General features: G+C 35.5%; 1 protein-coding gene across 4 annotated transcripts in view; it reads right to left on the bottom strand.

Moving 5' to 3' along the window:
• Positions 1–6,897: 6,897 nt before the first annotated feature.
• Positions 6,898–24,167, bottom strand: part of LOC121408410 (RNA-binding protein Musashi homolog 2-like) — a 46,810-nt gene continuing 29,540 nt past the window's right edge. Inside the window, exons 5-11 of one of the 4 annotated variants that reach the window (XM_041599886.1) lie at positions 23,210–23,290; positions 19,214–19,330; positions 16,754–16,969; positions 15,140–15,330; positions 13,199–13,201; positions 11,113–11,195; positions 6,898–8,306 (exon numbers count right to left, since the gene is read on the bottom strand). In XM_041599886.1, coding sequence (XP_041455820.1) covers positions 11,154–11,195; positions 13,199–13,201; positions 15,140–15,330; positions 16,754–16,969; positions 19,214–19,330; positions 23,210–23,290 — 650 coding nt within the window. In that variant the 3' untranslated portion in view covers positions 6,898–8,306; positions 11,113–11,153. The remainder of the gene's footprint in view (positions 8,307–11,112; positions 11,196–13,198; positions 13,202–15,139; positions 15,331–16,753; positions 16,970–19,213; positions 19,331–23,209; positions 23,291–24,167) is intronic. The other 3 variants (XM_041599887.1, XM_041599884.1, XM_041599885.1) reach the window with 3 other exon arrangements.

A 24,167-nucleotide genomic window follows, 5' to 3' on the forward strand; every position in this document is an offset into this window, starting at 1 on the left:
CGAAAACAAAAATAAACAATCGAAATCGAAAATGGTGAACGGTAGCGAGCGGTGATGATTTTTTTCTCTCCGCTCCACGACCGCTCTAACAACGCTCGGGCGATGTGACCATGACCATGATCATGTTAGGAGGTATTTGATTAGGAAGACGAAATTTCTAAAATCTAATTAGAATGGGAATTATTATCTCTTGTTTAAGCTTGACGTAATTCATATGACAGTACAACTCGGTGTATTTATCAACCATTGGTATTTCTGTTAAATTTCTTGGAGTTAATCTCTGTATGTTTTGATTCAACCTGAAAAATTTCAAAATGCTGAACGCCTTCGAAATATTGAATTATCATCAATGACATGATGTTGTATTTGTATAGAGTTGTGTCAATGTATTGATCAAGTGTGGTTTAAGAAACCGTTCCACAATTAAAAAAAAAGAGAGATATCAGATGCATTTATTCCAGTTTATTGTGATTTACAATGCCAGACGCCGGGGTGGTACTGGTGAGCACCTCCCAAACGCCATCACATTAATAGCGAGGAAAATGGGTCGGGGATCTGGGCTTATAATAATTACACAAACAATATCGGACAGAATGCCTTTTCCAATTCTCCATCACAATCTGCTACATTCTAACACTCTTTCACACTCTCTTCCCCATCTTCTTTCCAGTCCCTTTTCTCGTCCCTTCCACATCGTCTCCCCCTCCCCTCACTCATCTCTCCCACCCTCTTCCCATCCACCCACTTATCTCCTCCACACACTCTCTCTCCCACCCTCTTCCCATTACCATCCCCTCACTCATTTCTTCCACACTCCCCCCTCACTCTATTCCACACTCTCTCCCTCCCCTCCCTCATCTATTCCACACTCTTCCCCCCACCCTCTTCCCCCTATCTCCCTCCCTCACTCATCTATTCCACACTCTTTCCCCCACCCTCTCCACCTCCCTCACTCATCTATTCCACACTCTTTCCCCCACCCTCTCCCACCTCCCCTCACTTATCTATTCCACACTCTTTCCCCCACCCTCTCCCACCTCCCCTCACTCATCTATTCCACACTCTTTCCCCCACCCTCTCCCACCTCCCCTCACTTATCTATTCCACACTCTTTCCCCACCCTCTCCCACCTCCCCTCACTTATCTATTCCACACTCTTTCCCACCCTCTCCACCTCCCCTCACTTATCTATTCCACACTATTTCCCCCACCCTCTGCCACCTCCCCTCACTTATCTATTCCACACTCTTTCCCCACCCTCTGCCACCTCCCTCACTTATCTATTCCACACTCTTTCCCCACCCTCTGCCACCTCCCCTCACTTATCTATTCCACACTCTTTCCCCCACCCTCTGCCACCTCCCTCACTTATCTATTCCACACTCTTTCCCCACCCTCTCCCACCTCCCCTCACTTATCTATTCCACACTCTTTCCCCCCACCCTCTCCACCTCCCTCACTTATCTATTCCACACTCTTTCCCCCACCTCCTCTCACTCATCTATTTCACACTCTTTCCCACCTCCCTCACTCAACTATTCCGCCCTCTTTTCATTCCCTCACTCATTCCTTCCTCACTGTCTCTCCCTCACTTTCTCCAAACCCTCTTCCCACCCCACTCATCTCTTCCACAGCTTGTCCCCTACCTCTTCCCCATCCCCTCATTACTTTCACATTCCTCAATCTTTTCCCTTCCCCCAATTCATCTCTTCTACACGCTCTTCCCCATCTCTCCACCATTACTTATACATCCCCCACCCTCTTCCCATCCCTGCACTCATTTCTTCCACACTCTCCCCATCACCTCACTGATCTCTTCCAAACTCCCCTCCCCTCATCCCACTGATTGATTTCTTCCACACTCTCCCCCTCCCCTTCTACACTCTCTCCCACACCCTCTTCCATCCCCTCACTCATCCCTTCCACTCTCTCTCTCCCCACCCCTCACTCGTCTCTTCCACACTGTTCTGCACTCTCTCCCCCACTCTCTACCCCTCCTCCCCTCCTCTTCTTCATTTCTGTCTCATCTACTTCCATGTCCTCTCCTTATCTTCTTCCTCACTCTCTCTCTCTCTCCCTCTACTGTCTGATTTGATCCGTCCATCTCTCAGTTTTATTCACTTATATATCATTCAATGCCAGAACTTATTTACCGCTTAATTTCACAATTCACCAATCCCATATACAATGTACAGGGATCGCTGTGTTTCCAGAGGCAACAAGTTAAACGTCATTTCCATGAACTAATTAACATTTTGTTGACCCATTCACAGAGAGGCACATGGCAAATTTCATTTTTTTCAGAAGTCAAACAGAATTTATTATCAATATTTTAACATTTCATTTTCAGTGTGATTTCATGAGTGCATTATTAACATCACCCTATACCATTTACAACTACACAAAGTCAACTGGACAACAACAAAGCGAGAAACAACTTTCGTGTCAATGGAAAAAAAATATAGCAGTGACCACATACAGTGTAAAAGAAAAAATAAAATCGAAAAATTATTGGCTAAATACTTCATATACTTTAATAAATGCAGAAGAAAATAGTCTACTATTTTATTCTAGTGCGGACATTTGGTAGGTGTTCATAAGTAGAAATCTTAGTGCATAATATTGCAAATTGCTTTAAATTACGAAGTATAGAGAGAGGCTGCCAAGATAGAAGCGCCCGTTTCACCGCAATCTTACTAGACAACTATCAATTGAATAAATAGTCAAAACAAGCCTATAGAAAAATATTGGCATTGTAACACCTTGTACACCTTCAAGATGCTGTGTTATTTTTAGCAGAACAGTACGAGACAGCCAACTTAAAGAGCACATTTCGAGAAGAAACAAAAAATCAAAACAAATAACATGTTAAATTTCAAATGTGTTGGTCCATAGACATATTAAGTCTATACAATAAAAACAAGTTGTAATCACATATGAACTTGTTCACATTATTGGCAAATGGAATCTCACTGCAAATAGGTCATAAGTGACAAGAAAGCTGGTTCTCCCCCATTATGCTAGCTGTTTTTCTCCCCAAAGAGATGAATCATACTCCTTTATAGCGTTCATCATTACAAAAAATTCATTGCAGTTTGAAAATGTACATTAAAAATCTTTGCTAAATCTACCTCCATTCAAGTTCATCACACCGACCTTACGCTCTTTGAGACGAAAAACAGCTATCATAATATTGGTCAGTTGTTGTTTATCGTTATTAAATAATATTTTCTCTACAAAATAAAAGAGTAGATAGAACACCTTTTTTCTATTTCAATAATTTGTCTATGTTGCACTTATTTTGGGTCTCATAAATATTCCGCTCACTCTGTTAAAGGACTACACTATTTTCTGACTATTTCTTAGATTGCCAGAGGCCTCTCCCTACGTCCTATCTTTATTAGTCTACATTCCAGCCCTCTGATGAATAAAATGTCAATAATACATTTTTTGGTATCTTCTCCATATGTACAATTAGACATAAAATTATTTCATTTTTTTTTCAAATTTCATAATATTAAAAAATCCCAGTTCATCATAAATCACAACATTCATATTTCCCCAAATATGTGATCTCAACTTTTTATAAATCCCACTCATTTTTGTTCGAAAAGCGACACAAAGATGTTTCATGTCTCTGCTTTATATTACAGCTTTTCTCACAAATATTTGTACAAAATATAAGGATACCCGTGATATGAAGCTTGTGTCTATGATCTCAAATAATAAGGTTTACAAAGACCTATCAATTCTCGGAAATAAAAAAAAGGATAAAACTAACCAAGGAACTTCCCATCCCATTCCCATGGAAATAAATAAGAGTATCACCAAATAAACATCTACAAAATAATTTTGAAGATGCCTTCTTTTCTAAAAACCCTAGAAGATATCACGTTGGCACCCTGTGAACATACTGTGCTCATCGCTACAACAAAAAAATTGGACTCATGATATACCATACATACATACGATATATATATTCCACAGTATACGATTCTGCGGATACGCTTCATGAATGATCATATACAAACATGGATGTTCTATATACCCAATGTTTTTGAGGGGGAAGGCTCAATAAGCAGAATATAAATATGTACCAAATCAGCTGTCTTGCTAATGAGCTGCTAAATATACAGGCTTCCGTTACAAATTGAAAAAAGCATGTTGATAAAGCAATTGGTGCTGTGTAGAGTCACCGATTGTGTGGATTTGTGATTATCCATCGTATTAATAGTGGCGGAATTGAGGTAGCCACGGTTTTTTTTTCTTCTTCTTAATAACGAGGTACATATGATATGGTTTACCCTGCCAGCAACGCTACAAATACACTTCACCAACGTTCGTTCTCATTCAGAATTCATTCCTCAACTTTTGTTAAACCTTACCAGCCAATTAATTCCATTACTTCTTTACAGAAGGTCCTTCTCGCTTCACATCCCAGAGATATTTGGATCAAAAACTCCGCAAAAGACTGCTAAATCTCCATCTATCATAAGGCACGCATGCTACAAGAATCAATCTAATGTTAGCAGCTGTACCATTGCAGCAATGGTTCCTATAATAAATAAATATTTCTGGAGACTTTTATTATTATATCTTCTTTTTATAATTCTTGTACCTATCTCCAATCTACAATTACTACACATCTGGTCAAGTTAGAAGATTAAACTTCTACCTTTCTTGTTCTAATCGCTATTCTGCCAATGCATGCACTCTAAAGATTTCCAAATAAGGATATTCCAATCATGGCTCTTTCATCTCATAATGTCGACATGTGAAAAAATCCCTTACTCTGTTCTCTCATATCAAGCTTTGCTATTCATGACCTTTGAACTATGACCTTGGTGGCAGTTTCATGTCAAATTTTTCATAAAATATTTCAAGGTCCGTTGCTTCTGTTCCTTAAAGATGCAAGCTACCATTATGAATCCACATGTGATTCTATCTATGCCACGGACAATCTACCTTGTCATGGCAACTACTGGCAGGAGGAACCATGTCATATGTGCCATATAATTCTTTCTCTTGTCTACGACAAAAGTATAAAACAATCTTCACAAGCTAATTAAGATATCTGAAACTGTGCATATATAGAGATACAGACAAAGCAGATATTTGATATAAACATTTTTTTCTTCTTTCTTTCAGGGAGGAGAAAAGGGAGCATCAGACGATAAAGAAGGGGTCAGCCCCCAATTCTATGTCACTTCAAAATCACAAATTTATCAGATTATCTACAATTAATTTCTTACATCGACTTAGACATAGTATACCTATTACTTAGTGCACAAACTACGATCACCACAACCACATAATTACAAGTAATTCTACTCTACCGTACTACTTCTACATCCGATACTAGGTGTCTTAGCTACAATAACTTACCAATAAATGTACAAGAAAGTGAATCAAAATTACACAACCAAGAATAAAATGAATAGCAGAACCTTATTATATGCTTCACAAGTAATTGAGTTATATATATATTTATATATATAAAAAATGAGAGAATAATTTAAAAAGCCATGAGACAACACATACGAGCTAACCAAAAAGAAAAAAAGACCTACACAACAAAATTTGTGAAAAGAACAAGACAGAGTGGAAAGAATAAAATCATATCAAATCTCAAAATATTTATTCATAAAAAAATAGGACGATGAATAGCCCCATTATGGTTAACAATTATGTTGGCACTTCTTAGAGTATTGTTGTTGTTGATGTTGATAATAGTACAACCTGATTGGACCTTCCAAGGGGCATTTATGAACCTAGAGCTCAACTCAGAAGAAAAAGAGTGGAAAGAATCGGCTCCTAAACACGGAAACATAACAACTCCACTACTTAGTTGAAATTAGTCTACATTACAATATCATCCATTCCATTTAAAACTTATTATTTCTTATATTTCTTTAAAACATTCAGTTGATTTCACCTTATTTCCAAACATCTTTCATAGAAAACAGAATCAATGTTGAAACCACTGTTAATGTATTTTTTTCTTTTTTTAAATATTTTCAACCCTGAGTTGAGGAAGGAAGAGAACACACAATAACATACAACAAGAGTTACAGCTCCATTGCGAGAATGGACAAAAAACATGAATCACCCAAACACTCTCATACACAGTCACCATTTTTAACACAATCATCATTAAAACATCACAGTGGTTACATATATCCTCTAAGAGAGAGAGGATGCAAAGCTGATTCTGTGCGCCCCGTACCAGATATGTTACAACTAGTTCTCTGCACAGAGTGTCAATTCAATACTCTGATAAAAATTTGTCTTCTGCTTCTTTCTATCTATCCATCAATCGCATATAGCCAGAGTACCCAAGAACCTGAGAATCATTATGTACAGTGATATCCAGAACCCACCCGACAACTTCTTTCAACTTTTCATTTGACGTTTCTTATACAGCCCCGATAGAAATTTAGTACATGATTCAGGTAAAAATCTGTCAAATTTTGGTTATCATCAGAAGTACATTTAGTTTGAAAGAGAATAGAATGCTCCTCCATGCTCACTCCAATAGGTTCTCATTATTCATTACAATCCATGATTTGATTTCATAATTGATAGACAGCTTGATTTGACTTCTCTAAGCATAAAAAATAAAGTAATGGAGCACATGGCATATAAAAATTAGACTCCAGCAATTCATTGGTTATTTGTGGCATTAGGATGAGATTATTCTTCTCCAGTCTTGTGAAAAATACAACTCAGTGGAGAAAATGCAATGAAACAAAGAAAGATAGATAGACAGACGACAACAACGTTTTCAAAAATAGTTTTTCAATTAAAAAACATGTAATCACATAGCTAAGCAAAGGATATTCAAATCACACAAACAAATTTTGGCAAATTCAATTCTTTCTTCTTTTCCCTTAAATATTGCTTAGAATTACAAAAAAAACTTGTACAGAATTCATAGATTGAGATTGTCAATAAATTGATACAAATATTCATGGAATTGTCTCTTGTGCAATCAAGTGAATAAAAATATCTCCAGCGTTATACAAATTTCATGCACTTTACTACAGGACACACGCTACGCAATGTGGCAAGTTTGTGTTTCTTTTTTTTTAACTCTCTAGCTCCTCTCAAGGTACATAAGCTGCTGGAAAAATATCCTTCCCGCCAATATACCAAAGATCATCCCTTGGCAATAATCTACCTTCAGAAGCTAAGAAATGACAATCCATATATTTATCAAAAGTAAGTAGAAATGTCCGATGAAAGCTATCAGCATTCGCCAACGCGAGAAGTCTGAATTTCTACATGGATCGCGTTTCGGAGTTGTATGATCAAGGCTTTAAAGGCCTCTTTTCTGTGACTTTTGCCAAGTAGCAAAAAAACCCTATCAAGATAGGAAGATTCCACAGTGTGTCTAACCAACCATGCCTTGTACCGGTTTCAGAGATCCGAAATATATAAAAAAAAATTACAATTACTGTTTCGCACGGACTTATCTGAAACCAGACATACCTCCCGTTTATGAACAAATAATCACGCTTTAACACTGGTTCTTCTTTACCGTTGGTGGACATTTGCATCGGGTCATCAGTTTCAATATCATGTAGCACATACTCCATCTTTGAAATGTCATAACTTATTTCTCATTCATAATTTCATTGCATTGAGTGCAGACTATAAATTGGCTGCATAAGTTAAAAAAAAACAGATGTGTACGAAAGCAAGCAAAACATATTTAAATGCAAGAATTCAGAACAAAACTGAACAAGATAATATATATATATTTACACTGATATCATCCTTAATTGCCTTAGATTGCTCAGATAAATCATATCATTGAGAAAAATAAAGTGAATGCATCAACCAAAAAAAAGAAAAAAACAATATTGGCTGCATGGCATCCAACATAGAAAAGATAACAAGCCATGCAATGTGCAGATTAAAAAAAAAGATAAAAACAATGATAGAAATAAAAACAATCACATCTTACAATACAGTTCATGAACATATTCCTTTCAAAGATTAAATTAACAGGAGTAAAATTTGGAGAGAAACTTACATTGTAATATTTATACAAATATTGATAAATAATGCAGGTTTATGGTAACCGGCTGATGATTTACATTTAAATGTTCTCCCTCCATGATGTATATATGTATGTATATACATGTATATATCAGCAGAAACGATCATAGAGATAGATGTGAATGAGTAGGACCATTGATATAAAGCCAGTAGATTATTTCCTTCTGAGTTAAACAAAATGTTATTGTTTAGTAGTTCCTCCCATGTGAGACTGTGTTATAGTGACCTGATCCGTACCCTGTCTGTGAAAACAAACAAAAAAAAAAGAAAAAGAGAAATTATACAAAACAATATAGGCCATTCTGAAAAAAAGTTGAATTTCATTGTCTGCCAAACTAATATTATGGAATGGGAAGTCAACATTTCAAATTTCTATCATTTCATCATTTCTCCGCTGAATAGGTCTAGTCATACAGATCATCAGTTCAAAAATAAAATGAGTTTGGTTCAAGAAAGACCATTGATCAATTAACATTGTCACAATAGTCAAAGCCATTGAAGTGAAAGATGTTGTTGAGCAATTACTGAGGCAACAATTTTAGAAACACGTCAAAAAATTACAGTAACATTCACATATATTCAAATGAATTACATGCATACACAAAAAATTAGTGGAACATTTGTTGCCTTATTTTGAAAGGGAAGGTCTTTATTCATGTGTCCATCGATTTAAAAAGTCCTGATTTAAAATCAATGTAAGCTACTAATGTTGTAACTAAAAAAATTGGCCCCATTCTGAGTTCTTAGGGTGCATTAAATGTCGATTTTCAAATTTCAACTAGAACCATGAATGAAAACTCAATTACAAAACGCTACAAACATGATCAGCGTTGCACTGTTCAGTGTCGAAAATATTATAAAGCTGATTATTTGTCGATAGTGTTATAAATTTCCCACTTTCATTAGTGCAGCTTCAGTGCGTAGTTTGACCCATCACAAGAAAGGTCAATTCTGGCACCTGCTTGTGTAGGCTTCCACTGCGAGAGCAAATTTAAAGAGGTTTTAAATCTCAATTATGTTCATTGTCGCGCTCGCGATGCCGAAGAACGTAAAATTTGAGATGTTTAAAGTTTCCTCCAAATCATGATTTGGAAGACATTCACTTTATGACCAGGAAAAGAGGACATTGAACAGACCCTTTGTTTCTCATTATATTCACGTTTAATAATAACGTTTTCAATCATGATTCATGCTGCCGTTTAAATTTGAAAACCGACATTAAACACACCCATAGTAGACCACACCAAGAGATGATCACACAACACTATAATGCTTGGTTATGATGCCACATAAAATATTAACATAACAAATATAAAATGTTATTACAATCCCAAATAGCATTGGACTAATACTGTGACTTAAAAACAGGTGCACAATACTTGCTGTTTTAGTGTGACAATAAATGGTGGCCCTCACAGTTTTGCAAATTTAAATTTAGATATCTAGTGCCCCACTCAGTAATGGTGTTGTTTCTTTAAAAAAAGGGTACTCTAAATAGTGTACAGATTGATTAATTGTGTATCAAAGAACCAAAAATAAACATTTCATCCTGATTTTTTTTATTAGCCAATTCCAGTTTTAAAATTTTCATATCATTAAGCAGAATGTACACAATTTAGTTGGGATTCTGACCAAGAATAGACTTTCATTCCAAATTACTCAATACATCCACTAACACATACAAGTATCTTATTATTTAATATCCAAATTTTCACAGAATTTAGGACAGAAAACTTTGCTCTGATTTCATCTCACCTAAACTACTGCAACACTAAAATAAGTATTTGTTTGATTATATGAGTTATTTTCAAGCATGGGCCAGGCTAAAAAAATCAGGATGTTATCTCTGTCTGTAGCTCTCTGTGATCACTAAATTTGTAAACTAAATTTTCAAAAGGTCCATTAAAAAAAAATCAAAATACTAAGAGAGGGCACATTATATCCTAAAAGGTAAAATTCAATTATTCATAATAAAGAATCAACTATTGGAAATCTGGTTAAAGTCTTCTATGGTTGGAGTAAGATAAGTTTCAGTTAGATTTTTTTGGTTTATTTGTAGATGCACTCCAATAAAATTTCAGCAAGATTTGAGGCATTTATAAATGCTTTACGACTTAATCATATAAATAATTGAGATATGATGATGCTCAACATTTTCAAAACTCTAAATAAAGAGGTTAAGAATACTAACGTTAATACACAAGTCCTACATGTTCAGCTGTCAGAATGTTAGTATCATATGTCTGGACATGAGTCTATACTTTGTATTAAATATTAATTGCTATAGGGGATGTAGAATAATGGACCCCTATGCTAATGACTCCATAAAAATTCACTTCTTGAAAAATCGCACACATGTGATCTAACTTGTGATAACATATACATATGTCAAATGAAGAAGAAAAGATAATAATATAATAAAATATGTGAAGGTCTCATTTTTGGTAGTGTATACCCAAGTTAACAAAATGATATAGGAAATGATTGGGGGTTTATTGGGACCATATTTTAAAAAAAAATCATCAATGCACATATTTTGATGAAAAGCAAATATATCATATTTCAAATTATACTAGTTGAATAAGATGTGTTCACTTCAAAGTGAATAAGAGAAAGGGTGAAATGCTGCCCAACCAATTAGAAATTTTACTAAACGTCTCTGCAGAAATATAACCTCTCTTTTCAAGGGAAGGGGGGGGGGGTGAATTTATGAATACATATCATATTCTTCTTTCCTGTATGAGCCTAAGCACTGGAATCAATAGCGATCACAGCACTCTTGTTAGATGATATTTGGTACATTGGTTGCTGAAATACTAAAGGGAAATTACATATTTTGTCAAAAGCAAAGCTTGAAGGGTATTTATACCCCCAGCATCAGATGGTATTTGGTAGGAGGGAAATTAATGGATCAACACTGATAGTTGGTATGGAGGGCGAGAAACGGTGTTAGGATACGACATGTGGGGTTATTGCATGATTGCAGAAAAAAGAAAATATATTTATTACAAGAAAGAAGATGGTGATGAAGAAGTGTTAGTGGTATACCTTGGAGCCTTTAGTGAGTTTATCGGTTGAAGAGCGCCCTCTCAGTGAATGTAACCATTGTGATGATAGCCCTGCATCAAGCTCTGTACCAGTGAATACACACCGCGGAGGAAGAGCAGGGGGGGGAGGCAAGGCAGGGAGAGGATAGAAACAGTTGTGACAGGGGGGGAGTATGCAAATAAAATCACACCGGACAGGAAAAAAAAAGAAATATTAGGTGCGAGAGCAAGGCAGAAAAAGAAATATAGAAAGGGAGAGATACACAAAGGAAGACGAAGAAGAGAGAGAGAGAGAGAGGAAGAAAGAGGGAGGAAAGGGGGGGGGGGGGAGAAAAATAGAGACGGGAGGATGGGATTTTGGGGAGGGAGGGAGGGAGAGGAGATTATATAGCAAACGGTTATTGAAAAAAAAAGAGATGAAAGTTATAGAAAGAGAAAGAAAAGCAAGCAAATGCAGGGATGTATAAAGAAGCAGATGAAAGAATGAAAGAGAGACGGGGAATGAATGAAGGAAAGAAAAACAGGTTTAATCATCAATACCATTGTTTAAAAAAGGATATTAAAAAATCCAATGAAGAGTCCGGTTCGGTCAATGGAACCTTTCTAATCTAAATCACTGTTTTTACTTTTCACTTCTTAATACAGGCATACAACATCAAGTTTGAAGTATTTGAGCTGTAACTCCAATTATTCAGAACCTTAACTACCCCCCATCCTCCATGAACATTAATGACTAAATATCATGAGTAGATTTTATCTGGGAGTAAAATTTTTTCACTAAAATGGAGAGTGTAAGTTGAATAAACTGTGTCCCTGAAAATGACTGGACAATATCACAACATATTAGTGAAAACAAATAGAGTGTAGGGTGTTGTGAATCAATTAGCGCTACATGTACTGGATTCTTGTGCATAATGGGATCTTCAAAGACACAGGTGCCAAATCTATCAGTTTTAAGATGCCTAATATATTTATAAATATCAAATAAATGAGATGACTAAATTTCAGCTATAATTACTTTCAGGTTATTTCTGAATATAACTTAGACATATACATGTAAATTACATGAAGTATCCATCTGACAAAATAACTAATCACCCTTTCAAAATATAGCATTCTTTTTTTAATGTTTTAAACAGAATGTTCCTAAAGGTTACTTTATATATCTGTATATCCATGTCGTTGTTTTGGGGAAAAGCTGAAATGCTCAAATGACCTTGCATATGAAAATATGATTCCTCCCCCCCCCTCTCAACAAGTGGAGATTATCCATGTGCTGTTTACTCATAAATAATCATGTTCCAATTTACCAAATTACCGACAGATAACAAACCCGCAAGAACACTTCACACAAATGTGGTGGTTAAAAAAACATATGAAAAGTGAACACACTCAAAGGGGTTGGGGAAACAAGACTAACCACAAAGCTTCTCTATCTACTACCAATAGAGGGGGTGATTCCATTTGGGAAGGGGTGTCACTGGGGAATTCGTTGGGGATTTTTCTCTTTTTTTCAGAAGGCTGGTGAATGTATTATGATGATGTGGCGGGGGGGGGGGGGGGGGGGGGGTGGCGGTGAAGGGTGTAGCTAGTCTTTTTTTTTATAATCACAATGCATTTCACCACGTTATCAGTATATTTTTAGCCCATCTTGAGTGAAGCAGAGCTAGGCTATAAACAGTTTTTAAACACCAATTTAAATACATAAATAAATCAAACCAACTGAATACCAGATGATTAGTACACCATCCAACACTACAAGTTCTATATATCATCACTGATGGAGGGAGGGGGGGTGGGGTGGGGGTTGAGTGGAGAGTGAAGAGGGGTGTGAGTGCTATACAATTGAACTGAAAAAAAAATCTACGGGTGCCAGACATTGTAACAAGGAATATGATATGTGGGATTTCTCTTTTAAAAACGCTCACAGCTATTGTGCAGACATTAAAATGCTTTTCCAAAAAAAAATATACAAAAAATATTTTGGGAGATGAAACAAACGGAATTCTACTTGATGCACAGCTATATAACAAGCACCATTTCAAAAAAAAAAATAAAGACTTGAGATTGATTCAGAAGGACTTTACCTTCTTTTGCAGCAAATGAACACAGCCACGAGAAATACATCCAAATAAAAGAGAAAAAAATAAATGAATTCAAAAGTAAATATATGTAGGTATTCAGAGCTTCAAAAGAAGGATAGAGCCTACATGAGTACTGTACATGTAACAAGTACTATGGTGTAGTCCCTAGGCTATCAATTTTCCTTATTAAGTAACTCTTCACTATGGAAGACTGCTTGACAAAATCATTCTCGATATGAAAATCCTGTCATTAAAACCATTTTCCATCCCAAATTTAGGAAAATATTTGTTGGCAACCATTCCATTAAAGGTAACAGACAAATTGATTCCAATTACAACTTTGAAGCACCCCCCCCCTTTCTGATTGTCCAATTCGAGTGCCATGTGCAAGTCTTGTAAAACCTAGGACCAATTCTCAAAGCCCATAACAGGACATTTTGTTTAATAGTATCAAGAAGTTCAATGCAATTTTCAACAAGCCCCACCATTCTTCTGGTTCAGGGGATTTCACAAAATTAAAAAGCACACTCTTATTTCCTAATGTGTGCAGTATACAACACAATGATCAACACACTGGTCAGATGATTCGCATGGGTCATCATAATTAGCGAGAGTCTAACCGCCCTTTCACACGGTAAAAAAAAAGTAATTTGAATGATGATTCCGGTGAAAAATAAGGCTAATGACAAATTTTAAGCACGTGTGAAACCAAACTAGAACATGATTAGAATCACAAACCCCTACAAATCATCATTACAATGATGATTCAAGATTCACGTGTGAAAAGGCCCTATATCAAACGTGTGAGCATCCCCTAGCTTTGAGAAATGGTCCCAAGCCACTATCAAGGAAAGACAAAGGCTTTGTTCTAAATGCTAACATGATCTAATGACCTAAGAGCTCTTGTGTAATGATTTTTGTTGACTGACTGGAAATATACAGGTGAGCCTAGTATTCTTTAAAGACAAATAACAACAGAGATATAGTACAGAACAAAGAACGTAGAAGGGTATGACGAGAAAGAGCTAAAAAATATATATCCTGCATGAGAAAAACAGTACCGAGAAGCAAGCAAAGACATGGATGATACAAATGTCCTCAAAACGTTCTCATTTTGGGATTTATTGGTTGAACTGCACATATTCTTCTTTCCTTCAAATCCTGGAAATTGTAACTTTGAGCTTGAATTTCTTTATTGCTTTCAAGAAAATTGTTTCATGTAGCATCTAACAGAAGGGATTTATTAGTTGAACTGCACATATTCTTCTTTCCTTCAAATCCTGGAAATTGTAACTTTGAGTTTGAATTTCTTTATTGCTTTCAAGAAAATTGTTTCATGTAGCATCTAACAGAAGGCTTTAACTGTTGTTTGAAGCCACTTCTGAATACTTAATTTGGAAGATAAACAGGGGGAAATTTAGAGTGATGTGTAGTTGTGTTCTGAGGCTAAAGTACAATATTTACGAGGGAAAATTTCATTCAGATTTTACTTGTCAAGAGTTGCATTTTTTCCTTTCTTTCTAAAAATTGAGGATAGGTCTTGATTAGGTATTCAGGGCTCGATAACACAAAATTTTGCTATTGATTATAAAACAATTTTAAGATTGATTGCAAAGCTTTGTGTTATGGACCCATGAATGGTATATCAAAGAAAAAGAAATAGAAAAGAAAATGAGTAGAGTTTGGTTATAGTTATTGGGTTAAATAAACTTATTCTATTTGGTAATATAAAAAGAGACTAGATATGAATAAAGATGTTTTTGGCCAAGCAAGGAAGGTAACCCAATATTTTGTCATATCAAATTGATGATTTTTTTTTTCATCTTAAAGTACCTAATCAATCCATAACATGAACATGAAATGAGGCATCAACGAGAATTGAAAAGAAGCAAGCCCTAGCCTCATTGATCTAATTCTAGCAAGATAATACAATACTCGACTTACCGGTTGGGACCCAATGCCGAATGCATGGGTTGGTTGAGGGCTGGCAGCGGGTACATAATTGCCCCCCATTCCCTGGTCTTGGGACCCGCCATAGATGTCCATGGGCCCGGGACTGTTGGTTGTATTGTAGCGGTTATTAACAGGTGACGGTGATGGTGCATAGCTCTGGGGCTGGTAGCTGTTTGGCATCACTGCAGTGGTCAATGACGTCGACGAGGATGGTGAGGACGATAAGGATGGCAACGATGTCGATGACGGCGGCGAGGATGACAGTAAGGATGAAACAACAGGTGGACGGAAGACATCAGAAACAACAAAACAAAAGACATGAAAATATCACATTAGAAATATACTTCATCGGTGCACATGGAATTTTATTCCACATCAAAATGAAATTGCAAAATACAAATATATCTTAATTCCCAACAATATATCAAAGATACATATTGTTTAATACTACAAAAGCATACTACAAGCTTGGGTGGAAAACACATCTGGAGTAAATGAGGTATTCTAAAACTACTATATATATATATTCTAGTCTAAACACAATGGAATATCTTACATTAATATAATGTGAATCACCTAATGACACTTTTAATGCAAGTTCTACGATGCAGTAAACAAGGTTGGTTAAGATTATATCTCTCATGAACTAAGGGAACTATCTACGTAGCACACACAGCAAGCGTATAATCCTCATATTTTGGGCAATCATTAGGAAATGGGTGTATAAATACTACTACTTTCAATGGAACATGCCTCTATATGTATAAAAATGATTGTCTTCTAACCAAGGTGATTTAACTGAGTGAGAGAGAGAGAGAGAAGAGAAGAATCTATAGGACTTGATGGATAGTGCATATTAAAGAAACACGGTGTGAATTTAAAGTGGGACGTTCATTTACAGGAGTATCAGAGCGTTTGTGTGCTTACATTATTGGAAGTGCTGATCAATAAATTTAATTTTAGACATAAACTTATCTAATTTTCTTCCTTTTTACAATAATAACATAGCATGTGGTATCAATTATTTTGTCAAGTAAAGTATTTAAGAATCAAATTCTAAACATTATCTAACGATTAAGCTCTTCTGGCATCTTATGAACAAAAATACACCTGACTGACTAGGTCATTATCTCTTTAAAGTATTGCGTGATTATCTTTTGTCCCCCAATTATTTCTTTGGCCACTCTGTATAAGTAACAATATCTTTAGTCACCCTATAGTGGTTTGGAGTATGCCACAGCCACATTGAATATCAACACTTTTAAGTCCAGCATTGCTTAAACAGTGCCTGGTTCCCCACCGAGAATGCAACATTTTGATCAACTAGTCTTTCAATCTATACCCAACAGAAACATATTTGTCAAATTATCACAATTTTAATGCTATAATTATTTTTTCTAATGAACAAAAGGATCACAGATTGCATCTAGACAATTTTTCTTCTTTCAATTCAAAATACATGGTCCATTCTTTTATCATCAAAAGGTATCAAGACTAGTTTACGATAGAGGGGGTCTGTGTAAGAGAACCCCAGTGTGGAAGATACATATGTAGTCCCCCGTTAAAAGATATGTGCAGAAATCTGAATTTTTGTTATGGACCTACCAGCAGGCTGGTGATAATCCCTCCCATATTCAGGCTGGTGCGACATGGAGCTAGGCTCGTTGCGAGTAGGAGGAGGCGGGGCTGAGCGGCCCGCCGCGGGGCCGGCAGACCCGTAATCGGGGTAGGAGTAGGTAATCGGCGTCTGGCCTCGACGGTCGGGCGTGGGAGGGACCCCAGCCGCCGGCATCATTAAACCTGGGGTGTACGTTGGAATCCCTGATAGAATAAGGGGGTACATACAACAAGGGATAGATGGTCATATACCCTCGATGTATATAGTCTCTGAGCCTTCCTTCACAACAATCCGTCATCGTTAAGGGGCATGGATGGGCCTGGGTCCACAGTATTTTTTACATTAACACTAAAATTGACTTACACCTAACTATTTACAGATAATTATAGAATGGTACCTTCTTACGATATGCTAGTCTATCCAGTCTTGTGACTTGGTGCCTTAAATACTTAAAGAGAAGGCAAGAGGAAAGGGGAGGGAGGGGGGTTAGTAAATGGTTAAATAATGTCAAGCACAGTCAAGTTCAGGTCTACTCCAAATCTCTGTCCACAGGATTATATCTATCACCTCTGAAAATCACATTCAGGAATGGTGCTAATGTAGTCATAAGCTAGATGACAGATATATCAAGAGTATCATAGGAAGCAATATACAAAACTTTGATGACATCATAATTACTTTAAGCAATAAAACTGAACAGCACAGCAGGGACAATAATTTAAGAATTTCATGATCATGAATCCTTGATTACTTTTACATAAAAATCATCACTATTGTTTTTTTTTATTGAATATCAAGAAATGTAATGTCAAAATCTGTTTTTTTCTTTAATGTTTTCTTTTCATTTCAAGACGTGTTCCTTTATGGATTATGATTAAGAGCAGGCTTGAACTTCATTAAATTGAAGAGTAAATAGAAAGGGGAGAGAATGATGGGAGCTAAGATGAAGCATGCACCAATGGGAGCCTTTTATAAATGCAGAGGTTAGCATCATTTGTATGAAAAAGGGTTAGTAGTACATACCTTGAACATATAAGAGTCAAATACATAAAGCATGACATGAATAGAAAAGAATTTTCATAACATTTTATACTACACTGTTGATGGATAATGATCTAGCTCTGGCCCAACCTACTTCATTGAGCCCCACCCACATTCTAGTAACCCTCTCGCACACTCCTGTTTGTTTTAAAAATCCATTTATTTGTTCTTTTTTTGCATTCTGTTCTTTCAAATCCCTTTCCAACTAAGTATTGTTTTTTTCAATTTTCAAACATATTTGGCTCCCCTGGCTAGGAGAAAATCCAACCAATTCAGTACTAGAAGGGAAAACTAAAAAAAAATGTAGAAGTAACTGCTGATCAGGAGCTGTGGAGGTGAAAAAATCCATGGAATAAAAATTTGCATCTCATCTGCATTTCATTTACCACTTTCCCAGATTTTGATATGACAATAAGAATTCAATGTCTGCATTATCTAAGACAACTTCAAAAGCGTGTTATCAAATATACATTCACAAATAGCCACAAATGGTCTTTGCAAACACTAATTTGAAGCCACTTTTACAAGTCTACCGCTAAGACAGCAACTGGTATTTTTCAGGATTTTGCACCAAGAAACAAGCCAACCGACCAACTAGTAACCAATCAACCAACACGCGTGTGAATGAGTTGGGACTGTAGTAGGGAAATAGACCAGTGATGTGCATGTTGTATATAATTAGAACACAACCGAATACTAGTAACCAACCAACCAACCAACCAACCGACTGAACAGCAACCTCATGCAAGTGAACACCCAGACTGGAAAGTATTTGAGTATACTGACAAAGGAACACCTGGGAAAACCGAGCACAGCAAATACAATCTCCACACATCCATCACTACAAGTACATATTTACTTGGATAAATACACATCTGCATAGTCCCACAAGTTTCAAAAAGCGTTATAGGATGGTAAAAGCTATTTCGCTTTAAAAACCAGGGAGAGACTATTTGCTTTCGTAACATCTGGGTTTATTTATTTTTTTGCAGTTGGTAAATAAAATCTGATCAATTTAAATTAAAAAATCGAATCTGAGCAGAGTGTAGATATGCAGTGGGGACCTCCACCAACATCAAGAGCTCAAAATTATCTTTGAAAATTATTGAACTTGCCTTGATTTTAACAATAAAGGGAGCACCACTATACTATCAGTATGACCGTTTGGAATTATTTAACATAATAAAATGCATCTAATTGGCCCAACAGTTAACAATTTGGCATGAAACACAGTGCAAAGGGAGAAAGGGATTCTGTCGCAAGCATAAAAAAGTAAAATAATGAAAACAAAAGGGAAAGAGCAGCCTATGCACCGACCACATCCTAAAACCATCCAGGAATTACAATTAATAAAGCGGATGAAAATATTTTGGATATGTAGGTTTTATCTCTTGCTTTTTTTTTACCTGAGTGAGGATGCGACGGCATGCCTATAGAGCTGCCTCGAGGGGGTCGACCTCTGCTACCTGAACCACGCCCCATACCACCGCTTCCACACATGGCGAAAGGAGGCTGTTGGTAAGCTAAGGGGAGGCACGGAAGCACTCCGTTAGATATCTTGCAGTCCCACCCATACAAATTGGTGCAACTATAGTCCAATCTATGTGAATTGGTGTTATTATCACCCCCTCCCCTAACCCCACTTTCTTTCTCTGTGTCATATAGCCCTACCACTTTGCCAAAATATGCCACCAGCTTTGGTGGCTGGATGTCGATTCAACATCCTTTTAATAAAAATTATCCAAACCTCAAGTAAAAAAAATTACATTCATGTATAAAATCAATGAATAGGTTACTTTAATATATAGTATTTTTATAAGTGATAATATTTGAATGATCTCTTCATAATTTGAAAGTTTTATTTTTAAAAGGCAAAATAACAGATTCCATATAGGACCGGTCTTGTTGAAATAGTATCATTCATTGACAGAGTAGATAGCCAAGTTTTGCTCAAATTTCCTTTTAATAACACAATACATATTCCATTAAATTGAAAATAAACATTCCTTGAAATAATGAAATTATGTATGCACCGTCTGATATAGTGTCTGTTCAATGGATGATAATTAATGATGAAATGATGTCCAAATCATCTCATGAACTGATGAGGACTGATATTCAAACAACTTTGAGATGTGTGTGAATATAAGCACATTATCTAAACACACAGGAATAAAATGATAATGAAGACTTAACATTATAATAAAAAGATACAATCCTATGTAATCTTTTGATGTATTCTTGTGACAACACATTAATATTGAAGTATTTCATGCTTTGAGATTCCTTCAACATAATAAACAATCTGCTGGAAAAGGTGTCGCAATTCACAGAAGCATGCTTTAAATTTCATAACTTGCTTCCAATAATAGGTAGTTAGTAAACATTTGTTAAGGTTACGATTCGATTTTTTAAACCCTCGGTCCAGACAAATTTTCATTAAGTGGTTTAGGAGGGGGATGCCTACATAGAATTTATGTTCATTCCTCTGTTGAAATAGTTAATTAGGTCTATTTTACATGAAGTTTTAAAAACTTTTTTTTTCAAACTCATACAAATAATGCACCAAGATCTAAATAAGAGATGACCTTTTTTACACACGCACATAGAGCAAGTCTAAATCATAAAATAATAGTTATAAGGGAATTTATGACTTGGAAACCACATCACAGATTCGTCAGTTGAACATAAAACTCTGCCTAGCAATTACGTAGGTGATAACTTGGAGTGTTAAAAGGGCAATTATGAGCACAACCAATGAGCTCCACCTCAAATAGATAGAAAAAAAGAGACGATTGTATTTTGAACATCCTTCTTGCCGAGATAACAGCAGCTAGAATGATACAAAGCAAGATCACCAGAGAAACGACTTCCACATGATGGTTGCAAAGTCATAAGTGCAAGTTGCTCATCAATACAAACTTTAAGGGAGAATAGTTTGAAAAGACCACTCAAAATGGAAATACCTTACAACATTGATCGTACGACTACGATGGTAGCTAGAAGTCACGAGAGACGATCTAACTATTTTTGCAAGATCAACAAAATCAGATCACTTCATGAATATCCAATACAACAGGCAACACCTGCCCTAAATAACTTGGTATATTATAATGCCCTAGAGCTTGCTAATTTACCTATGAGTCTAACAGATACGGACTTCACATCTTCTGATTTCAGGCAAGTCATATCTATGTCAGGCAATATCATCGCTATATCAGGCAAGAAATCTCTATAAATATCAACTAATGGTTTCCACAAACTAAATCGTCACTGTTAGCTTTAACCTATACATTGGGGACAAATCTGAAATAGGTATCTGTGAATCGTAACATCTCCATGGTTACCTGATATGACTTCTCTTTGAGGATAGTAAGCACTCTTCTCTGCCTTTAATATTCTCTTCTCACTGAACTTAATGTTCAGGTTCACTTTATGTGCTTAATTTCTTTACCACAAAAGGATTGAATACAAAAACTTAAATTGTCCCAACAATTTTTTTTTTGACTAACCCTTAAGACAACAATTCATAAAATTGAGTATCAAAGGGAAAAGATTTATTCAAATGAATTATTTTTGGGGAATGAAAGCCACAGTATCACTTCAATCATGGAAATGAGAAAGAAGGCTTGGGGAGTTAGAAGATAAAGTCCACCCGGATATGAAAAAAATCAGGAGAATAATAGAAAAAGGTTAGTGAAAGTCTTGGCAGGTACAGATAAAGTTAGGAATATTTTACAGGAGGGATTGGTAGTACTCAAATTGGCAACTCAGAATCCTGTGAGTATGAGACAATAAATTAGAGAAGAGCTTGCAAGATACTCAAAGAAACCAAGTTTGTGTTTGAGATTAATGATAGGTTCAAAAGATAGATCAAAATGTTAAAGATTGACTATTAAAAAAACAATTAAAGAATTTTAAACTTCTTTTTATCACACTGAAATCTACTAAATCATTCTTTAACATGTGTTTTTTTTTATCAGAAAATCAAATATCAGGGTGGACTTTCAAAATGGCATGCCAGACATTTCAATGTTTAATATCACCAGTGTAGAGGCAGAACAAATGATTAATCACACAGACAATGTCCTTCTTGCAGCAAACATATAAGAACACTAAGTAAATGATGTTAGAATAAAAGTAAATTTTATTTATAAAGATGTATTCACAAAGAGGGAATTACCAAATGTATGGATGGATTAGATCACATTCATGAATAAGTGTATGTTATGAAAATGAAGTATCAATGTCAAATATGATGGATAATTGTTATAGATGCAGCCGCAAACAGATGTCTAAACAATCCCTGACTTGATTTCAACTTCGTGGTTTTATAGAAAGTTCATTATTTTTAATCAAGAATGAAACATTTTTATTTCAACACGTTTCAGTTTGAAAATAATTGAAAAAATGATAACAGGATACAAATAATCTGGAGGAAAATTTCTTCTTCTTATCCATTCATTCTTTGTTTAGATGTAATAGGATTACTGATATTGTTAAATTTTCTTCCATCACTACAAATAATGACAGCATGCTTCAGAAGAGACGTAATCTAGAGAGATACATACTCATAAAATAAAGGCATGAAGCGGGGATGAGGAAGGGATCACTAACTCTAAAATCAATGCTCCAAACAACGTTTCATATCACGTTTCAAATCCATACGCGGATGCATGGCAATCAACGCTCAACTCTGTTCACACTTGCTATGGTAACCCATTGAATGGCGACAGAACACCCTGGCAAAGTTGAACACAGGAGACTTCCTGTATAATGATAATACCTCCAGTATTCGTACTAAGAAGATGGTTAAATACATGTTTTAGTATTATCTCCTTTTTAACTGTAAATCAGAGGAATAAAAAAGAGATCAACTCAAAACATTGCTATCTAACTTCCATAATGAAGATCTATTTAATGTGAACTACAGTATTAGATGTTTAAAATGATGTTATTTCCATTCCATTTCCCATTAAATGAAATAAAAAAAAAGGCTTTTTTAATTTCCTATTTTCTGGAACCATGTTACGGCTTTCAATTGTAAACTTAACACCAAGCAAAGGTAATTTAATATAAAATGCCCCCAATTTATTGCAAGTTCAACCAATTTTAGTCTTGACAATGTCTTTTCTCTATCAATGTATTGTTACCATAGCAAGTGTGAGATTTTATAATGATTATCTTGAGTAGCCTAGTATGCAAACAAAATCGCAAAACCTTTTCACATAAAAAGAGGAAGAAAAAATGTTCACGCACATCGTTTTCCAAATCCTGCTAACTCCAAGCATATGAAACGTTGTTGCGGTATATTCAATGCATGGCCATTCATTCTCTATTGGTAGAACATTGCAAAAAAACTTTAAAGAATAAAAAAAAACTCATAACCTGCTTACACTTACCTGAAAAGAAAGGAGGAAAAGGAGCATACGTGTAAGCTCCCCGTGTAAGTGGCCCTATCGTGAAATTGGGAGCCGCATATCCTGCAAGTGATGATTAAATAAAGAACATAAAATTAAAAAGAAGTGTGATTAATCAAATAAATATCTTTTCATAGGACAAAGCGTCAACTTAATGATACACCATACTTGGTCGCAATTTTGCAAAAGAAATCATGGTAAACAAATATGAAAGTTACTCAATCAATTTAGAAGTGCTGTCTACATATGAGACCAGCATACACACTAAAACAATTCCAATATAGAAAAAATCCAATATAGAAAAATCAATGTATCAAATATTTCAGGAGACTCTGCAGATATTACAGAAAATTTGCTGAACTGAAACAGCAAATATAAGATATGATAATCTTTACAAGAAAACTTGTAAAAGGCATTGCAAAAATTAATTGAATCATTTGAGAAAAGAAATTAGAAATCATATATATATACATATATACATTATATGTATATATTGTGGTTGAGGTGATGATTACAAGCTGAAAGAAATCTAAGAGATAAATTAATCAATTCATAAGGTATTTAGAAATATCTTCAGCGACTGCTGCAAAGGATAAAAGTTGGTGAAACAAATATATATATATCTAGCTCCACCATGAGTACAACATTTGCTACACAAATCATAATGAAGACCTAAGGAAAATACAAAAAAGTTTTAAATTTCATGCTTGATAAAAAGACACACAAATCATATTAACTAATTGCTATCTACATTTAACACACAAGCGTTGATTTGATAATTTATCCAAACTATCTAAAGTTAGTTTTTAAATTCCATTGAAATGTGCCATATTCACAACATTTATGCAGTCATTTGAATCTTTACAAAGACCTAACCAACCACATGAAAGAAAACGCTAAGTTGAACATTTTAATGCTAAAACCATACTAGGAAAATCAT

Source organism: Lytechinus variegatus, chromosome 2, assembly GCF_018143015.1.
Source record: "Lytechinus variegatus isolate NC3 chromosome 2, Lvar_3.0, whole genome shotgun sequence".
Classification (NCBI taxonomy): Eukaryota; Metazoa; Echinodermata; class Echinoidea; order Temnopleuroida; family Toxopneustidae; genus Lytechinus; species Lytechinus variegatus.